Genomic DNA, 17,138 nt, shown 5'->3' on the forward strand with positions numbered 1-17,138 from the left:
GTTTCTGGCCACTGTAGCTCTAGCACAGGGTTGGCGAGGCTGGATCCTCTGTCACACTGCACCCCCTGCTAGATGTGACCTTATTCTCAGCCTCAGTCTCCCCTATCTGAACAAGGAGAGTAATAATCCTCCGGGGTTAAGGCGAGAACTGTATGAGACAATTCAGTGTATTAAGTGCTTCCGACCCCACCTGTGGCTTGGGGCCTCAGGATGTAGGCGAGCAGGAGGCAGAAAAAAAGAAAGATTAAGGTGGTGGAGGGTCAAAAGCCACTTCCCACGGCCCACCCTCCCCTGCTTGCCATTCCACCCCCAGAGGCCGCAGATAGGGGATCGCGGGCGAGGCAGGAGAGTCCTTTGCTTAAGAGTCCCCCCTTTACCACAGGGCCAGCCTTCCTCAGCCCCAGGTTAGAACCTTCCATGCTTTTCCATTGTTCTCCTTCCAGGCCACTCTTAGCTCTGAGACCTGCCACCACTGTGACCTTGGTTATCCCTGGTTTGTCTGTTCCAGCTTGTAGCCAGATGTCTCTCCAGTCCTGCCTTGCCCAGCAGTCTCTCTCCCACCTGCGGTCCCACAGCCGCTTATAAAATAATCACACAGAGGCTTATGTTAATTACAAACTGTATGGCCTATGGCTTCAGCTTCTTGCTAGCTGAATTTCATCTTAAATTAACCCATTCCCATAGTTTTGTGGCGTTACCGGTTTGCTGACATCTTGTTGCTCCTTCCACAGTGGGCTCGCATGCTCGCACCTCTCCCGGCTCCGCCCTTCTCTCTCTATCTCTGTTTGGATTTCCCACCTGGCTGTAAGCTTTCTTGCCATAGGCCAGAACAGCTTTATTTATTATCCAATGGGAGCCACACGTGTTCACAGCATACAGAAAGACATCTCAGCTCTCTTCCCTTCCAGAATCAAATACTTGTTGGTCAAGAGCTCTTTAACTCCAAACCAAGTGCAATGGTCAGTCAGCACAGGCAGTTTTGCCAGAAGGTTTCTGCTTCCACAAAACGTGGATGGCCTTTGAAGCTCAGCCAGACATCGGAGGGAGAAGCCCTGTGACAAGTGTGTGTAGACTGTGTGAAGGATCCCAGGGAGAAAGCAGGGACCAGGCTTGGGAGACACGACAGCGCTCACAGAGTTCATGTCACACTTAATATTGGGCTGTCCTGAATTACCCGGCGGGAAGTAATGTTTTCACTTTCCCACCCTGTGGTGTGTGTGTGTGTGTGTGTGTGTGTGTGTGTGTGTGTGTGTCCTGGAGGGTCGCTTCTCATTCCCAGACCCTTTCCTTTTCACTAGCACACTGTTCTCTCTCCTGGCTATTGCCAGGCACATTAAAATTCCTACAACAACCCCGCTGCCTCTGCTGTAGGTAATTCCCTATTCTAATGGAAATTGACTGATAATCATACAAAGCCAGTTTCTGGGTGATTTATTGTAATGGGATAGGAGCTAGAAAGGGGCCTGTGAATGGATTAAAGCTTTGAGGACTGATGGTCAAATCTCAAGGTTGACCAGTTCAGAGTAAGGACAGCATTCTGCTTGGGAAGTCCCTGATGTCTTCTGGCCAATGGGTTGACCCTCCTCTTGTCCTTTCTGCCCATGGTTATAAACATATACCCTCAAGTATCAGCTCTTTGCCAGTCTTGACATTATCTTATCTTTGTCTTGAATTTGATGGGAATGCCTTAAATCATCTATAGGTATTCCATTCTAGAGTTTTTACAAGATGGATTCTATTCTCTTACCAGGTCCAGAAAGAGCCCCGTACTCATTGCCAGACACCTTGGGCTTCTTCTCTCTCCATCAATAGTCTGCTGAGAGGTCTTGGAACAATTCACCTAGCCTCAGTTCCCTCATTTGCCAAATGTCTTCAGTGGCAGCTTTACCGTTAGCGTTCCATGAGGACACACCCAAAATGGAGGTGCTCTGGAATGTGTCTGGCTTTTCACCTCCCACTTGGGAAAGCTAATTTGCGAGCATCCTTAGGAGAAAGGCTGAATGGAGTGTCACTTTCTTTGTGCCATTTCCTCAGCTTTAACTTATTCTAGCTCTGGCAGGGCTAACTGTTTCTGTTTCTTTTCTTTCAGAACTCCCCACAGATTGCACAGACTCAGTGGATGAGAGGTGCCTGAGAGACTGAGAGCTGTATTCATATGATGGAGACGGCAGATGGTAGGCAAGCGGTGTTCTGTTCCCTGGTTTAAAGGGTTAGTTGATTTACAAAGGGTTAATCACCACCAGTACCTGAAATGACTTTCGAGAGGTCTATAGGAAGCGGTCTCCAAGCAGGCAATACTGGCGGTCCAGAGCACCCACTTCAGCAGTGAACCATGGTGGGGTGATAGAGAATGAGGCTGAAGTCTTTTTTTTTTGGGGGGGGGGCGTTTGAAAACAGGGTTTCTCTGTGTAACAGTCCTGGCTGTCCTGGAATTCGCTTTGTAGACCAGGCTGGCCTCAAACTCACAGAGATCTGACTGCCTCTGCCTCCCAAGTGCTGGGCTTAAAGATGTACACCACCACCACCTGTCGATAGTGAAGTCTTGTGAAGTAAAAAACATTAAATATGGATAATTTAAATTTTTTTCCTTTCATTCACCTATCAAGAATGCAATAGGATCTCTTCTTTCCTCGTCACCCATCCCCCCCCCCCTTTTTTTAAACAGATGAGGGAATAAAAAGGTGACTTAAAGAACATTACTATTTCTCAGAAGATTGTGGAAGTTAGTTGTTGGGGGCAGCATTCTAGTTTAGGCTGGTGTGGCTGATCTCTCTTGGGCCCGTTCATGGGATCTCCTAGATGGCTAGGTGGGGGCTGGATGGTTTAAAATGGCCTGTTTGTGCGTCTGATCGGTTAACTCCTGGGCCATCGGCAATGACTTAACCACATGTCACTCGTCATCCAGGAGGATAGCAGGGCAGAGTCCCACGTGGAGGTAGAGGAGCCAAGCACAGGAAGAGCAGACAAATCTCAATAGGCAGTCGGTGTTCATGTTTCTGTCTCTGTCAAGATTGCTGGCCCCTAACCCTCCACCAAAGCCAGTCACAAGGATACTTTGGCCGTGTGGTAGAAGAGTGACTCATAGGTGATATAATATTGGGCATTTTTTCCAAACTGTCTGTCATATCTCATCTATAAATGGGTTTTAATAAAGTATCTCCCAGGCTTGGTACATGTTAATCCCACCAATCAAGAATAACACCACTACCATAATTTAAAGCCAAATTTGAAGCAAGCTTTAATTAAATCCTGGCCAGGTGGATGGGCTCTGGCCAGGTCCATACCCAAGTTCATGGTTTGTTGAGGCTTAAAAAGGAAAACCCATAATCCATTGCATTTCCCATTGGGTCCAATCAGGGGCAATCATACATCCTGATGTACATCCAGCCTACATCCAATCAGGGGCAAGCACACATCCTGATGTATGTTCTGCCTATGACCCTCCTGCCCACAGGCGATCAAGCACAACTGTTGCAGATGGGTCAAACAAACTTGTTTAGTGGAGTGAAAACATATGGCTTATTATCTCCTGTGCATAAACAATTGCCTCCAGCATTTCAGAAACTATCTGTCCTTGGGCAAAAGGCTTGTAGATCAGAGGCATTTTTGCTTCATGGATCTCTAAGGCATAGTAATTAAAACTTAAAATGTAACTTTGGCTCTCACATATGGAAGGAAGCAAAATGCTGCACATAAAATCATTGAGTAATAGCTATTGAGCATAGTGAACGTTCCCTCCCAGGAAACATGCTGCAGGCCACAGCCCGGAGCCCAGACTCCCGACTCTGATGAGATGCCATTTTCCAAATCCCCCAGTATCAGGAACTAGGAGAGTTCCCAATCTTTCAGTCACATGGCCCTAACTGGTGGCCCTTACTGGTGGCAGGACCTAGGACTAGAGGTCAGCGGCAGTCCCTCCTCCTGTTTGTTTCCAAACGCATTTCCCTGTGTTTCAGGAGCCTGCCACTTCCTGCAGAGAGCTGCTCTTCCAGTGCTTCCTGGAAATGGTTCCTTCTCCACCTCCTCGGTATCACTCCCTTTCAGTTATTCAAGGACACCCACCTCCAGTAATTCAAGGAAGGTGCCCCTCCCTTTGGGTACATCCTCTGGATCTTGACTTCTTTTGTTTTAGACAGAGTCTCATCATGTATCTCTGGCTGGCTGGAACCTTGCTATATATAGACCAGACTGATCTGCCTGCCTCCTACCTCTGCCTCCTGAGTGCTGGGATTCAAAGCCTGAGCAACCAGGCCTGCACTAGCTTGGCTTTTCAAAGAAGTTCACTTAATATCCTTTCTTCCTGGCATCACTTTTGGTCACTTTCTTGTAGTTCTGTTTTCTCCGTTTCCTTCAGAAACTGATGACAGACATTGGAGCGTTGCTTTTGCTCTTTACCTCTGATTCATTCATTCACCTGCTAGCCTTCATTCACTTAGCCTTTGAGGCAATGACTGTCACTCCTTCCTTCTCTGTCCCTTTCCTATCTGCCCCCATCCTCTGTGTGTGTGTGTGTGTGTGTGTGTGTGTGTGTGTGTGTGTGTGTGTGTACTGTGGATATGGCTCTGTATGCTCTGAATGTGTTGTTCTGATTTGGTTGATAAATAAAAGGCTGATTGGCCAGTAGCCAGGCAGGAAGTATAGTATAGGTGTGATAAGCAGAAAGGAGGATTCTGGGAAGTGGAAGGCTGAGTCAGGAGATGCCAGTCCGCTGTCCAGGGAACAGCATGTAATGGCATACAGGTAAAGCCATGGAACATGTGGCAACACATAGATTAACAGAAATGGGCTGAATTTAAGTGTAAGAGCTAGTCAGTGGTAGGCCTGAGCTAAATGGCCAAGTAGTTTTAATTAATATAAGCCTCTTTGTGTTTACCTGGGTCTGAGTGGCTGCAGGACTGCTGGGTTATAGGGCCCAGTCAGGACTGGAGAAAATTCAGCTACGTGTATGTGTGTCTGTTTGTCTGTCTGTCTGTCTAATGGTTGTGTTTGCAGGCTTTTCCAAGTGCCTACCAACCAACGTTGCTTTTAGAGCAAAACAGTTCCCAGTAGCTCTGAATCTCTCATGGTTTTCTTTTTCTTCTCCCCCTGATTCATTGCCCCAGTTTCTCCAGTTTTCTGGGGAGACTTTCACACACACACACACACACACACACACACACACACACACACACACACATACACACACACACACACACACACACACACACACACACACACACACACACAGAGTCAAGCTCTGATGCTCACAGAGTTAATTAACCCAGGGAGAGAATCCACAGCCAGTCCTCTCCCATCATACCTCCCCATCTCTACCTGTAAGAGCCTCAGTAAGAACCCACATAGTCAGTCTACAAGTCAGGTAATATTTTCTCTACTTTACAGAGGAAGAAACTGAGGCATAAAGAAATGAGATTCTTTTTCCAGAGCCACATAAGTAGAAAGGTTGGTTTACCTGATCTAACTTTTATTTTGAACAGGGACTGATCTAAGTACTTCTTGCCTTGACCCCCTGCCCGAGCTCCTGCATACCAGATAGAACTAACAAGAGCCCATCTTAATGTGAGGTTGGGTCTTATGCATAATGCTCAAGCTCCAGCATGACTCTTGCCCTGGGAGGAAAGGAAGAATACAGGGAGATGGGGTGGCATGCAGGGTAACATGAGAATCACCAAATTGATATGTGAGTATGGGTATGTGTGTGTATGTAGGAAGCTGCCTCTTAAACATCTCACTTCTTAAAAATGATATATTTATTTATGTGCATCTGCCTGGGTAAGCATATGCTCTGTGGGTGTGCTTGGAGGCCAGCTAGAGTTACAGGCAGTTGTGAGCTGCCTGACATAGGGGCTGAGAATGGAACTCAGGTCCTCTGGAAGAGCAACAAGTACTCTTAATTGCTGAGCCATCACTCCAGACCCATAAACCTCTTTCCTCTGATGTCTTCTCAGTCTCGGGCTCCTTTGGCTCCCCTTGGCTCTCTCTGCCTTTCAACACTCTGATTCCTACTTGATGCCATGTCTTCATGCTCCAGATCTGCTCCCAGAGGCCCCTGGGAAAATCAGAGCATTTCTACTGCATAGAGGTGATAGACAGATGCAATAAACAGTACAGCCTCTCCTTTAGGAGAAGTCTCTGCTCTGGGTCATGAATCTCCCCACTTTGGACAGCCATGTCCTCTCTGACTTGACTTCTCCTAATCAAGGGTTCTTCTGAGTGGGCCAGTAGGCTTCAGGGCACAGCTTAGGAAACCAACACAAGCAATAACAGAAAATGGCCACACTACTGTAATTGCAGTGTGTCTCCTTGGCAAGTGGGCAAGTTGGGAGAAAAAGTTGTGTGGGTAGATGGCAAGTTATGTGGTTATGTGGAGGTATTTGGGTGCCGGAGGCACATTGCCTCTTGTCTACTGGAAGTCTGAAGCCCAGCAGGGACCATGGTGTGACTCAGGAGAAGCTCACTCTGCTCTCTGCTGTGGTTCTAACAATCACCCACGGGCCTGTAGATCTATTTAGCAATAGTGGTGCAGAGACTTCCTGTGTCAAGTTGGCTTCATCCCCTTCTCTAGAGACACCTAAGCAGAGTCACTGGGCAGGCATGTAGCACTGCTAGAAGGAGGAGCCAGCAGGTGCACAGCCCCGGGCTGTCTCCCCCAGCAATCCCACCATTATGCCTTCTTAAAGCCCGTCTATTTCCCTCCAAATTACTTCCAGTTTTTCTCACCTTGGCCATGTCAACAATCTGTCTACTGGTCCCAGGCCAGGCCTCTGATTTATTTTTCTTTCAGTCCTTTGCAAGAATGTTCGTTTTGAGCTGTGCAGGACGTCACACAATTATAATCCCAGTGCTCCAGAGGCTGAGTGAGGTAGAAAGATTGACAATTTAGAGCCAGCCTGGGCTACACAGTGAGACCCTATCTCGAAACCAAACCAAAGCAACTACAAAAACAAACAAACAAAAACCCCAAAACACCTCTCCTTGAAATTTCACCAGTGTACTCCTTACTTAAAACCTGCTAGGGAATCCTGTGACCTAGACAGTGAGTCACATGGTTGTCATGTATACAAGTTGCTTCAGGATCCGGCTTTTCTTCACTTTCCCCATCCTGTATTTCTCTCCTAACTCTTCAATCCTACACTTTAAGCTGTGGCCATATAAACTTTTACCCACCCATGGAGGGCTTTGTGAGCCCACACCTCTGTGTCTTTGCCATTTCACTGCCTTCTACCCTGGAGAATGACTGCCTGCTGCTGCAGAGCGGACCACCCTGAAACTTAATGGCTTCCCACAGTAATTGATTACTGGTCCAGATTTAGCTTGAGAGCTCCTTGCTTGGGTCCTTCCTGTAGTCAAAGTCTGATGTTCCTTTATACTTATGCCTGGTGTTTGGGCTAAGATGGCTAGGACAGTCTTTCTTTCTATTCCTCCCTCTCTCCATTCCTTCTCCTTCTCGAGATAACTTCTATGGGAAGCTGCTTAAGCGTCCTCACATTATGACAATCTCAGAGAGTTCTTATATGGTAGCTAGCTTCCCGACATGGGTGCATTCTGAGAGGCCCTGATAGAAACTACCAGTCTCCTTATGGTCTAACTTTAGAGCTCTCTTAGCATCCTCCCTGCCATATTCTTTTGGCCAAAGCATTGCAAGCCAGCAGAGATTCAAAGTGGTGAAGAAATAGATTTCCCCTTCTTGGTGGAATTAGCTTGCTTGTCTAAAGGGGCTAAGAATTGACAGAGCCATCTCGGGGATTAACTGCTACAAAGTCTTTTGCCCTCTTGTTCTGGCAAATTTCTATTTGTTCATAGAATCTGCCATCTTACGTCACTCTTCTAAAGTCTCCCTCCATTAGCAAGGCAAATTTTTCCTCCATATCCAAGAAAAGACTTCCAGAGAAAGGGGGAAAATAAGTCAGTGAAGAAGACTACTATATACAATGTCCAGTTACCCAGCACATTGCATTGTGTTTGCTGCTGCAGTATCTGATCATAAATCCTTTGAGAGAAATGGCTGTTACTGACTTGCTTATCTTTGTGTCTCTAGAATGTATAGCTCAGCAACTGACACTCGGTAAATAGTAGCTGAGGTGTATGGATTGAATTGCTGATGGTTTTTGTATTTTTTCACTAAAACCCAGCAATCAATTAATCCCAGCGAATGTGTGTAAGCCCTCCTTCATTCCCAGTGGTGAGTCACATACGTTGACATCCATCATGGGACCTCAGTTCTCTACATTTTGGGCTTCCACAAAAATAGTAACTATAATAGTGAGCACGTTTATCATCCTACTCAGTTTTCAGGGGGAAGGAAAACTGGGCATCCATGATCACCTGCTCTAGTTCCTGTTGGTCTTTAGGTAACCAGAGGCTTAGGCACCCCAGGAGCTTAAGAAATGTGGGAGTCATAAATTATCAATATCTTAGCCTTTTGCAAGATTTGCTGGAACCTATTTGAGGCATACCAGTTTCTTTTTGAATGTTGAGAAAATTGTGTATCTCATCCTGCAGAATCTTCCGAGTCTATAATTATCAGTCGGTACCCTCCTTTGACAAATTGCTGGACTTCAGTTCAGCCGTTACGCAATGCAACCCAGAAAAACAGTGTGAGGCAAATTTGTTTTCCTGCGGGTAGGTTCATGATAACAACTGAAATGGCATATTGAAAATAAGAAAGCACAGACGTTGGCTAAATATGCATTGGTTTGGTAAGACGATATCCAGCACAGGCATCAAGTCCGTAGGTTCCCCAGCATCCTCCGAAGGCTAGAGCATCAAAGGGAAGGCTCATACGGTAAGGTGAGGTCAAAGTCACAGACATTCAGCCTCATTTTAACTTTGTGCTTATTTCTTTATGTCTCATATCTCCCAGCCAAAGACCAGTCCTCTCGGGGGGATGAAGAGAAAGATCCTGCAAAGAGCCACCCTTACTCTGTGGAGACCCCATATGGCTTTCATTTGGACCTGGATTTCCTCAAATATGTGGATGATATTGAGAAGGGACACACCATCAAAAGGATTCCTATCCACAGAAGAGCCAAGCAAGCGAAGTTTAGTACTTTGCCCCGAAACTTCAGCCTTCCTGACAGTGGGGCTCGCATCCATGCTGCTCCTCCTCAGCAAAACTGGTCTCCTGTGGTGCCCAGAAAGATATCCCTGGGGACCCAGGAGCAATCCCAGTCACTGCCACTGGGTGACGTCCCCCAGGCCTCAATGTATGGTAGTAAGCTCAGCTATCACAGGAAGGCCCTGTTGGCAGAGGATACCGGGCAGGCAGAGGCTGGTGCTCTGGAGGATGGTGGGAGTGGACGGCCCCTGCTTTTGAGAGCATCCAGCATGCCTGCTACTCTGCTACAAAACCGGGCCCCCGATGAGTCCAGCCTGACCCCGGTTCCTTCCACACTGCTCCAGGGTGAAGGCAGTGTTTGTGATGATACCTTTGACCCTGCAGAAGGGTTCACAGCTTTCCAAGCATCAACCCAATCAACAGACAGAGAGGTGGGAGAGCTGGAACCAGCAATTCCAGAGCTGGTCATGGAGGGAGCTGAGCCTGAAGAAGGTGCCATAAAGGCTTCCATTCACCTTTCTCAGCCAGGTCCTCCCTCCTCAGTCCAGAATGTACCTATGGTTCTAGGGAATGCGGAAATTCAGCAACAAGCCAGAAAGGCAGAGGTGGTGCTAACTCCCGGCTCTTCCACACCCAGCCCACCCCCTCTGCCATCCCCCATCCCTGAGAGTGAACTCTTCCTGGAGGAAATTGAGCTCAGTATCAGTGAGATCCCACCTCCTCCACCCATAGAGGTGGATGTGAGGAGCATTGGTATCCGGGTAACAGAGGAAAGCTTGGGCCTGGTGGGGACAGATACCAACAGTGTCTCCAGCCTGAAGAATCAGGTCTTGGCCCTTGAGGACAAGTTGTCAGAGAGAACAGAGGAGCTTGCCCACGTCAGAGCCGCCCTCACGAGGCAGCAAGAGGAGACCAAGGCAAGGGAACAGAGGATCCAAGAGTTGGAGTGCACTGTAGCCCGGTTAGAAGAAAAACTTAGTCAAGAGAAGGCCAGTAATGCTCTGGACCAGACCGATGCCACGGTAAACACTGATCCTCTTCGTGAACTCACCCCCAAGGACTCCTGTGACAAGAACATTGGAGTCAACCTGATGAGAACCCCAGATCCTGAATGCTGGGCATCTAGAGCAGAGAAGAATGGCTTCCCATGGGCCCAAAGTAGTCCCAAGCAAGGCCATCAGAGTCCCGAAGAACCTGCGCTGCCACCCCAGCTGTCCCTGGCAAGGGGACCTGAACAGGTCCTTGCCTCGTCCTTATGTAGCTGCCTCTCCATGGAGCTCAGGATCAAAGAAGATGTCTCTGAGCAGGAGAGAGGCCCACAGGTGGGGGCTGAGGACTTAAGCAGGGTAACAGGAGCCTCTCCCTGGAGCAACAGCAGAGAGTCTGCTTCAGTGATCAGGGAGGAGGCCAGCTCAGAATTCCCAGGGGCTGAGCTACCTGGAAGGCCCGCCAGTTCCCCACAGGATGCCACAATCGGCCAGTATGTTAAGAAGATCCAAGAACTTCTTCATGAACAGTGGAACTGCCTGGAGCATGGGTACCCGGAGCTGGCCAGCGCCATCAAGCAGCCTGCCTCCAAGCTCAGCAGCATTCAGAACCAGCTGCTCAGTTCCCTCAACCTGTTGCTCTCTGCTTACTCAGCCCAGGCCCCAGAGCAGAAGGAGCCACCTGCCCCACCCTCATCCACCCCTCCACCGCCACCGGGTAAGTACTGATGCCTGGGGCCTACTTCTCCTTTACATGACAAATTGTGGGGACTGGGGGTTTTAATTGTGAGTATGTTTTTGAAAAAGATTTTAACACACCCAGGGACTCAGGGGAATAAAAACTGATCAGTGGAAACCTTGTTGCTGGATTGTGTCTAGCTGCAGGACTTCCACATACAGCTAAAGAGATAGCACAGGCCACAGAGATACCCAGCATGGAGGGAAACCCATTTGCCAAGCCATAATCCTACAGCAATGAGTCTGCCCAGAGGGCACCTTGTCTGCGATGCATTATGTATAGGGCCACGTCAAAGACCAAGAATACTACCTATACACTCCTCCTGGGCCTTCCTTTGTGCTTCCTGGACAAACCCCACCTTCCTTTCTTGCTTTTCACATCAGAGGTTTTCTCTAGCTTCAGTTTGAAGGAACATTATAAAGAGACCTGAAATAGTTCATTTAATACTTGGGGTATAGGAAGAGGGAGGAATGGGTGGAAGGAGTGAGGGCAAGGAGGAGGAACGGAAGGAGGGAGGAAGGGATGCTCATGTATAGAGGTTACCCCTTAGCTGAGCAGGAATGACCTAATGGGTCACATCACACGCACGCTTCACTGTTGAACAACACTAAACCACAGAGTGCCTTGCAGAGCACAAGTCGGCTCCCTGCCACAGGTCACAAACCTGCTACTTTCTCACTTATCGGCTACTTCTAGATTTGCCTATGGGGAACTGTCTTCCATGCCATTACATAGCACAAGATTTGTGACCTGGTTCCCATATCAGTCCTGAGTCCAGTGTCATCACAGGTGGTAACTTGCACACTCTCCGAGAAGAGTATTGAGAGGCCTTTGAGTAGAGATGGGTATTGACCAGCATCCAAAGACCTGAGTTCTGCCATACCATCCTGTGTGCAAGTCTGAGCGCCACATTTCCCAGCCCCGAGATAAAGACAGTGCTGACACCACACACATGTTCTGAGAAGTGTTCCAATAGCTACTCTGTCATACAAAGAGTGACATCATTCCCAGGGACAGTTCTACAATCATTGAACCCAAGGGCCTCTGACTAACAGCCCTAAAACATCCAGTCTGCATTATCTGCCCCCTGCTCCTCCTTTCTTCCTTTCATATCCCTATTAAAGCAAGAATCCTAGTCTGGCTGCCCCAAGGTCATTCTAACCTGTGATATTGTGTCTGCCTAGAGATCTCTCCGTCGACCAGCCTTAAATCCATAATGAAAAAGAAAGACTATGGCTTCCGTGCAGGAGGTAATGGGACCAAAAAGAACCTTCAGTTTGTTGGGGTTAACGGTGGGTAAGCATCGCTTGTGAAGCTCAGACTGCCTTCCCTGCAACCTAACCTACTGCTGTCCTTAGCACCCTTGTCCTGGGGGACCCAGCTGCGTCTCAGTGTTCGGCAGGGATTCCATCTCCGTGGACTGTTGGGTTGGCCCACGTCTGACTCCTTGTCAGCTGTGCTGGTCTGCTAGAACCTCTACTTTTAATGGTTTGTCCTGGTCTCCTCAGGGCCCACCTCCAGGGGGATTGTGGGAGTTTCAGGGTCTCTGGGCCCTTTGAACACAACACTGAAACTATCACAAGCTTGGCTGATTTGTTGAACTTCAAGTTTGATCTCTTTGTTTATTTCTGGTGCTGGGAAATAAACAATTGAATTGAACCCGGGTCTTGCACACAGTAGTGGGTACTCTATCTACCACTACACCCCCAAACCCAATCCATTTTTTTTCTTCTGCAAATCAAACCCAAAACAACTAGTCCATTGATAGAGAACAGGAGCCAAGCCTTCCCTAGACTGGGAGACTGAGCATTACGTATGGTCACGTGTCATCTAGCAGTAAGACTGCATTCTGAGAAAGGCATAGTTGGGGATTCCATCACCGTGTGAACATCAGAGTACTGCACAAGCTAAGACGTCGGTGACGTCACTAAGCAATGTAATCTGGGGTGTATGCAGTTTGTGGTTGAATGGTTTGCTCTTAGATTATACCTAAATGGGTCACTTCACAAATGGTCATTAAAAGACAGCTATAAGCTAGGTGACAGGGTTAAAAAAAAAAGGCAAGTAAATCCTGGTTGCTACCTTTAGCTCATGGGTAAGTCAAGAAACAGAGAGCCCAGTGAGATGGCACAGCTGGTACAAGTGCTTGCCACCAAGTCTGAGGACCTGAGTTCAATCCCCAGGACCTACAAGATGGAAGGAGAGAACAGATTCCCTCAGACTGTCCTCCGACCATACACACACTGTGATGTGATGTGTGTGTGTGTGTGTGTGTGTGTGTGTGTGTGTGTGAGAGAGAGAGAGAGAGAGAGAGAGAGAGAGAGAGAGAGAACACAAATGAATATACAGATGTAATATAATTTTTAAAAAATAAGGAAGGGGGGGCAGTGGTGGTGCATGCCTTTAATCCCAGCACTTGGGAGGCAGAGCCAGGTGGATCTCTGTGAGTTCGAGGCCAGCCTGGTCTACAGAGCGAGATCCAGGAAAGGTGCAAAGCTACACAAAGAAATCCTGTCTCGAAAAACCAAAAAAAAAAAAAAAAAAAAAAAAGAGGGGGGGCTGGAGAGATGGCTCAGAGGTTAAGAGCACTGGCTGCTCTTCCAGAGGTCCTGAGTTCAAGTCCCAGCAACCACGTGGTGGCTCACAACCAACTATTATAAGATCTGGTTCCTTCCCTCTTCTGGCCTGTAGGCATACATGCAAGCAGAACACTGTATACATAGTAAATAAATAAATCCTTTAAAAAAAAATAAGGAAGGGGGAACTGCTGATTGGCTGTTCTCTTGGTGAAGAGGTACCGGGTGCTACAGAAGCCTGAAGGGGTTCTAGGCCAGACCTGGAGGGGCCTGATGGCTTGGCCACCTCCCTTTCTTCTCTTTGCTTGCCCTGCCCAGAGAGTCTTGGCCCGGCCATTCCTCAGTATTTGGGGCTCTGGAACCATGGTGCTCAGCGTGGCTACATACCAGGGACACCAGGCCTTGGAAATTCTTGATTGCAATCATGGAGCCTGGTGTAGTTAGCTTGGGGTACAGTTACACACTGAGAATGCTAAACACTCCAGAGGTTCTGGTGTACAGCCAAGGTTAAGAGCCTATATCACACACACACACACACACACACACACACACACACACACACACACACACACACACACACACGCATGCGCACGCACGCACTCACGCACGCACGCACACACCCCCCCTGAGTGCTGAACTTGCAGGTATGCCCAACCTACGTTCAACTTGAAGTAAGTCTTCCTCCCTCCACTGCCATTTAATTTGTGGCTATTATCACATCAGAGCCTGTGTGGAGCAGGTATTGAGGGGTTCACCACCGTCAGATGTAATCCAGGCTGGAGCAGGAGGCTAAAGGATTCCTGGCCACACAGAGAAGTGAGGCAGTTCAGGAACCGAAGGTGGGTGTAGGGATGTTAGCCTAGACTTGGGCTCCTCTCTTGAGCATAGGGTTCCAGACGCACGTACTGATGTTGACATGAACCACTGGCCCTGGTCACGAAGCATGGACCAAATGGCCTTTGTGTCCTTTCCTAGCTATGAGACCACTTCCAGTGAGGAGACCAGCGGGGAGGACAGCTCTCCTGAGGACGTGTCTGACAGTGAGACCGAGAAGAAGCGTGATTGCTCAGAGCCCACACAGGAGAGAGACATGCATGCTGCCTGTGAGGCTGAGCAGGGTGTCCCCGAAGGCACCAGTAACTCAGGCCAGACAAGTGGGCCTGGGGAGGAAGTCTCTCATCTGAGGCCTGAGAGGTGAGTCACGTAGGTAGAAATGAGACACATGTCCCTCTGAAGAGAGATAAGGGCATATTTCTCCTCCATCTAGTCCCATTGTGTGTGTGCACTTTTACCCATCCGATCAGCAATGTTTGTGGAGGTTCTATTTTGTGCCAACCCCTGTGCTAAGTGAACCAAACAAATGTGACCCCTGCCTCCAGGAGGAACAATTCAAATGGCCCAGGTTCTCTGTGTAAAACCAACATCTGTTGGCACTGTAAATAGGGCAGACTTGACACATACTTTAGGAATCCTCTTAGCAGTCCTAGAATTTAGCACTTACTGCAACACTTGCTTTACAGATGTGGAAACAAAGGCATTGGGAGATGAGGTGATGCCCCAAGTAGGGCAAGGATTTGGGCCCCTGGCCTTCTGAGTCTTACGCAGCCTCTTCTGTCATAGCCTGAGGGCTGGGATTTCATGCGGCTGGTGACAGCGGCCACACTTGTAGTTCCACACTTTGACCATCAGGGTCTTTAACCCACAGCCCCCTCAATGTCCTCATCTGAGAAAGCAGTCAGATAGGTTGTATCTGAGGACTGTATGAAGAAATGCTGTCAACTGCCTAGCACAGAGTCGGCCCTCGATACATAGAAATAGGCCAGCTAGAACCACTGACGTCACCTCTGCCATCCTGAGCCTGGGTTTGGAGGATGGAAGACCAGAGCTGGGCAACTCCATTACAACAGCCCAAGCAGACCATGCTTTTAAATCTCCATGAGAGAGGAGGTCCTCACAGTCATGGGACAAGTGCCTGTCACTGGGACACCCTGACCTCACAGCTTCTCATGGGGGGACTAACCAGAAGAGTCTGCTCATATGCATTAGGTTCTTTGGCTTTTCTGGGCACCCAGGCAGGAAGTACTTTCCTTCCTGGCATGCCAATGACTAGTGTGGGGCCTTTGCCCCAATGCCTTCCTTCTCTGCTCCAGCCCCTGCCAAAAGCAAGAAGCACTCAGCTGCCAAGCCACATAGAACTATGAGCAGCCATGTTTTTTAGGAATGTCCCTCTTGTGGAGTAGTCTCCCAGCTTTGAGCATTTCAGCTGCTGCAGGTGGACAGTGAATGTCTTCTTTTGTCAGTAAATTGAACGATATAATCTCTCTATTTTCTTTAGATGTAAACCCTCAGAGGAATTTCTTACCGCATGCCAGGCACTGAGCCAGCACCTGCCGGAAACCGGGGCCACCACCGAGCAGCTCCTGGTACTTGGACTTTCCACTGTCTCACGGAGGTTTCCAATGGGGTGACTTTGGTCCCTTATCTGAGGCAGCAGAGTGTGTGTGCACACAGAGTCTCACTCCTCAGGCATTCTGTGATTTACCCAAATGCTGTCCCCTCAGGAGATGGGCTAGGCTGAGGGAACAGAAGGATTAATGCACAAGAAAGCTAGCCATGGGGTCAGAGGCATTGTACCAAGTGTTTCTAGAAGTTGTAACTACCACTAAACTCTGTGACTTAGGTTTCAAAGTGCCTTGCAGTCCAACAAAACCATGGGTAAAGTAGAAAAGGCATGTGGAATGTGACCTGGGTTTTACTTCCAGGACCTCTTCCGAAGGCAGTTAAGTTAATTCAATGCTCAAGGCCTGGTCTCCTCATCAATAAATGACAGTTGGTAGCCTGTCTCCATCACCTCGAGTCCTCACACTTGATTCTACCATATCACTGTTTTGCTTAACATGTATTGATGGGTCAGGAGACCAAAAATAAGAACATACCTCCATTTGATCTGGCCCATGCTTATGTCCCATGGAGATTAGAACCTGTAATTCTTGTGTTCTATTTTTAATCAAAGGCTACTGGCCTGAGCCAGGAGACAGCTGTCCAACCCAAAGTGGAAAAACCTGTAAGCACTTTCAAAGCCCATTTGCTCCCTCAGCAGAGCAGCCCAGAGATTAAAAATGATCAATTCTGCAGTGTGTGTTACTCACCCAACCCATTTTTTGTTTTTTTGTTTCTTTTTAATCTTAGCTGATTTGGCAAATAGCATTCCCCAGATTGTTAAGGAGCTGATACGTGAGGTGAATGTTGATGGAGACTCCTGATACTCAGATTACATAACTAAGCTCAGTTTTAACTATTTGTTCATTCATTCATTTATTTTGAGATAAGGTCTCATACAGTCCAGCCTGATCTCAAACTCATCATATAGCCAAGCGTGACCTTGAACTTTCTGATCCTGCTGCCTCCAGCTGCCACTGTGCCTGCTTTTAGGTGGTGCTAAGAATGGGATGCATGCTCAGCAAGGACTCCACCAGCTTCAGCTCCTGGTTTAAAATCTACCACTATATTCCATAACACCATGGCTTTCCTCCAGGATTTCTCGATTCCCTAGATAGAGAAGATACTCTGATACAGAGAAATGATTCAGCCACATGCGACTCTGATATTTCCACTCTGGAAATGTGCATGCACAAGTTCACGTGCATGCAAGCTTGGCACCACCCCACATTCCATCAAACCGTAGGATGCGAATCCCCTTCATCTCTGCCACCTTACCCCTGTCCAATAGGTTTTAAAATTACCTCACCCTGTAGAACCATGGAAACAAGGAAGCCGGC

General features: G+C 48.1%; 1 protein-coding gene across 1 annotated transcript in view; it reads left to right on the plus strand.

Annotated features, from left to right (window-relative positions):
* Kank4 (KN motif and ankyrin repeat domains 4) overlaps positions 1 to 17,138 on the plus strand; it is a 71,230-nt gene that overhangs the window by 33,888 nt on the left and 20,204 nt on the right. The window contains exons 2-6 of the mRNA XM_052716312.1: positions 2,090 to 2,174; positions 8,864 to 10,762; positions 11,968 to 12,079; positions 14,335 to 14,553; positions 15,695 to 15,782. Of these exons, the coding sequence (XP_052572272.1) occupies positions 2,156 to 2,174; positions 8,864 to 10,762; positions 11,968 to 12,079; positions 14,335 to 14,553; positions 15,695 to 15,782 (2,337 nt within the window). The 5' untranslated portion in view covers positions 2,090 to 2,155. The remainder of the gene's footprint in view (positions 1 to 2,089; positions 2,175 to 8,863; positions 10,763 to 11,967; positions 12,080 to 14,334; positions 14,554 to 15,694; positions 15,783 to 17,138) is intronic.

Source organism: Peromyscus californicus, unplaced genomic scaffold (genome assembly GCF_007827085.1).
Source record: "Peromyscus californicus insignis strain IS unplaced genomic scaffold, ASM782708v3 Scaffold_5__1_contigs__length_169319896, whole genome shotgun sequence".
Lineage (NCBI taxonomy): Eukaryota > Metazoa > Chordata > Mammalia > Rodentia > Cricetidae > Peromyscus > Peromyscus californicus.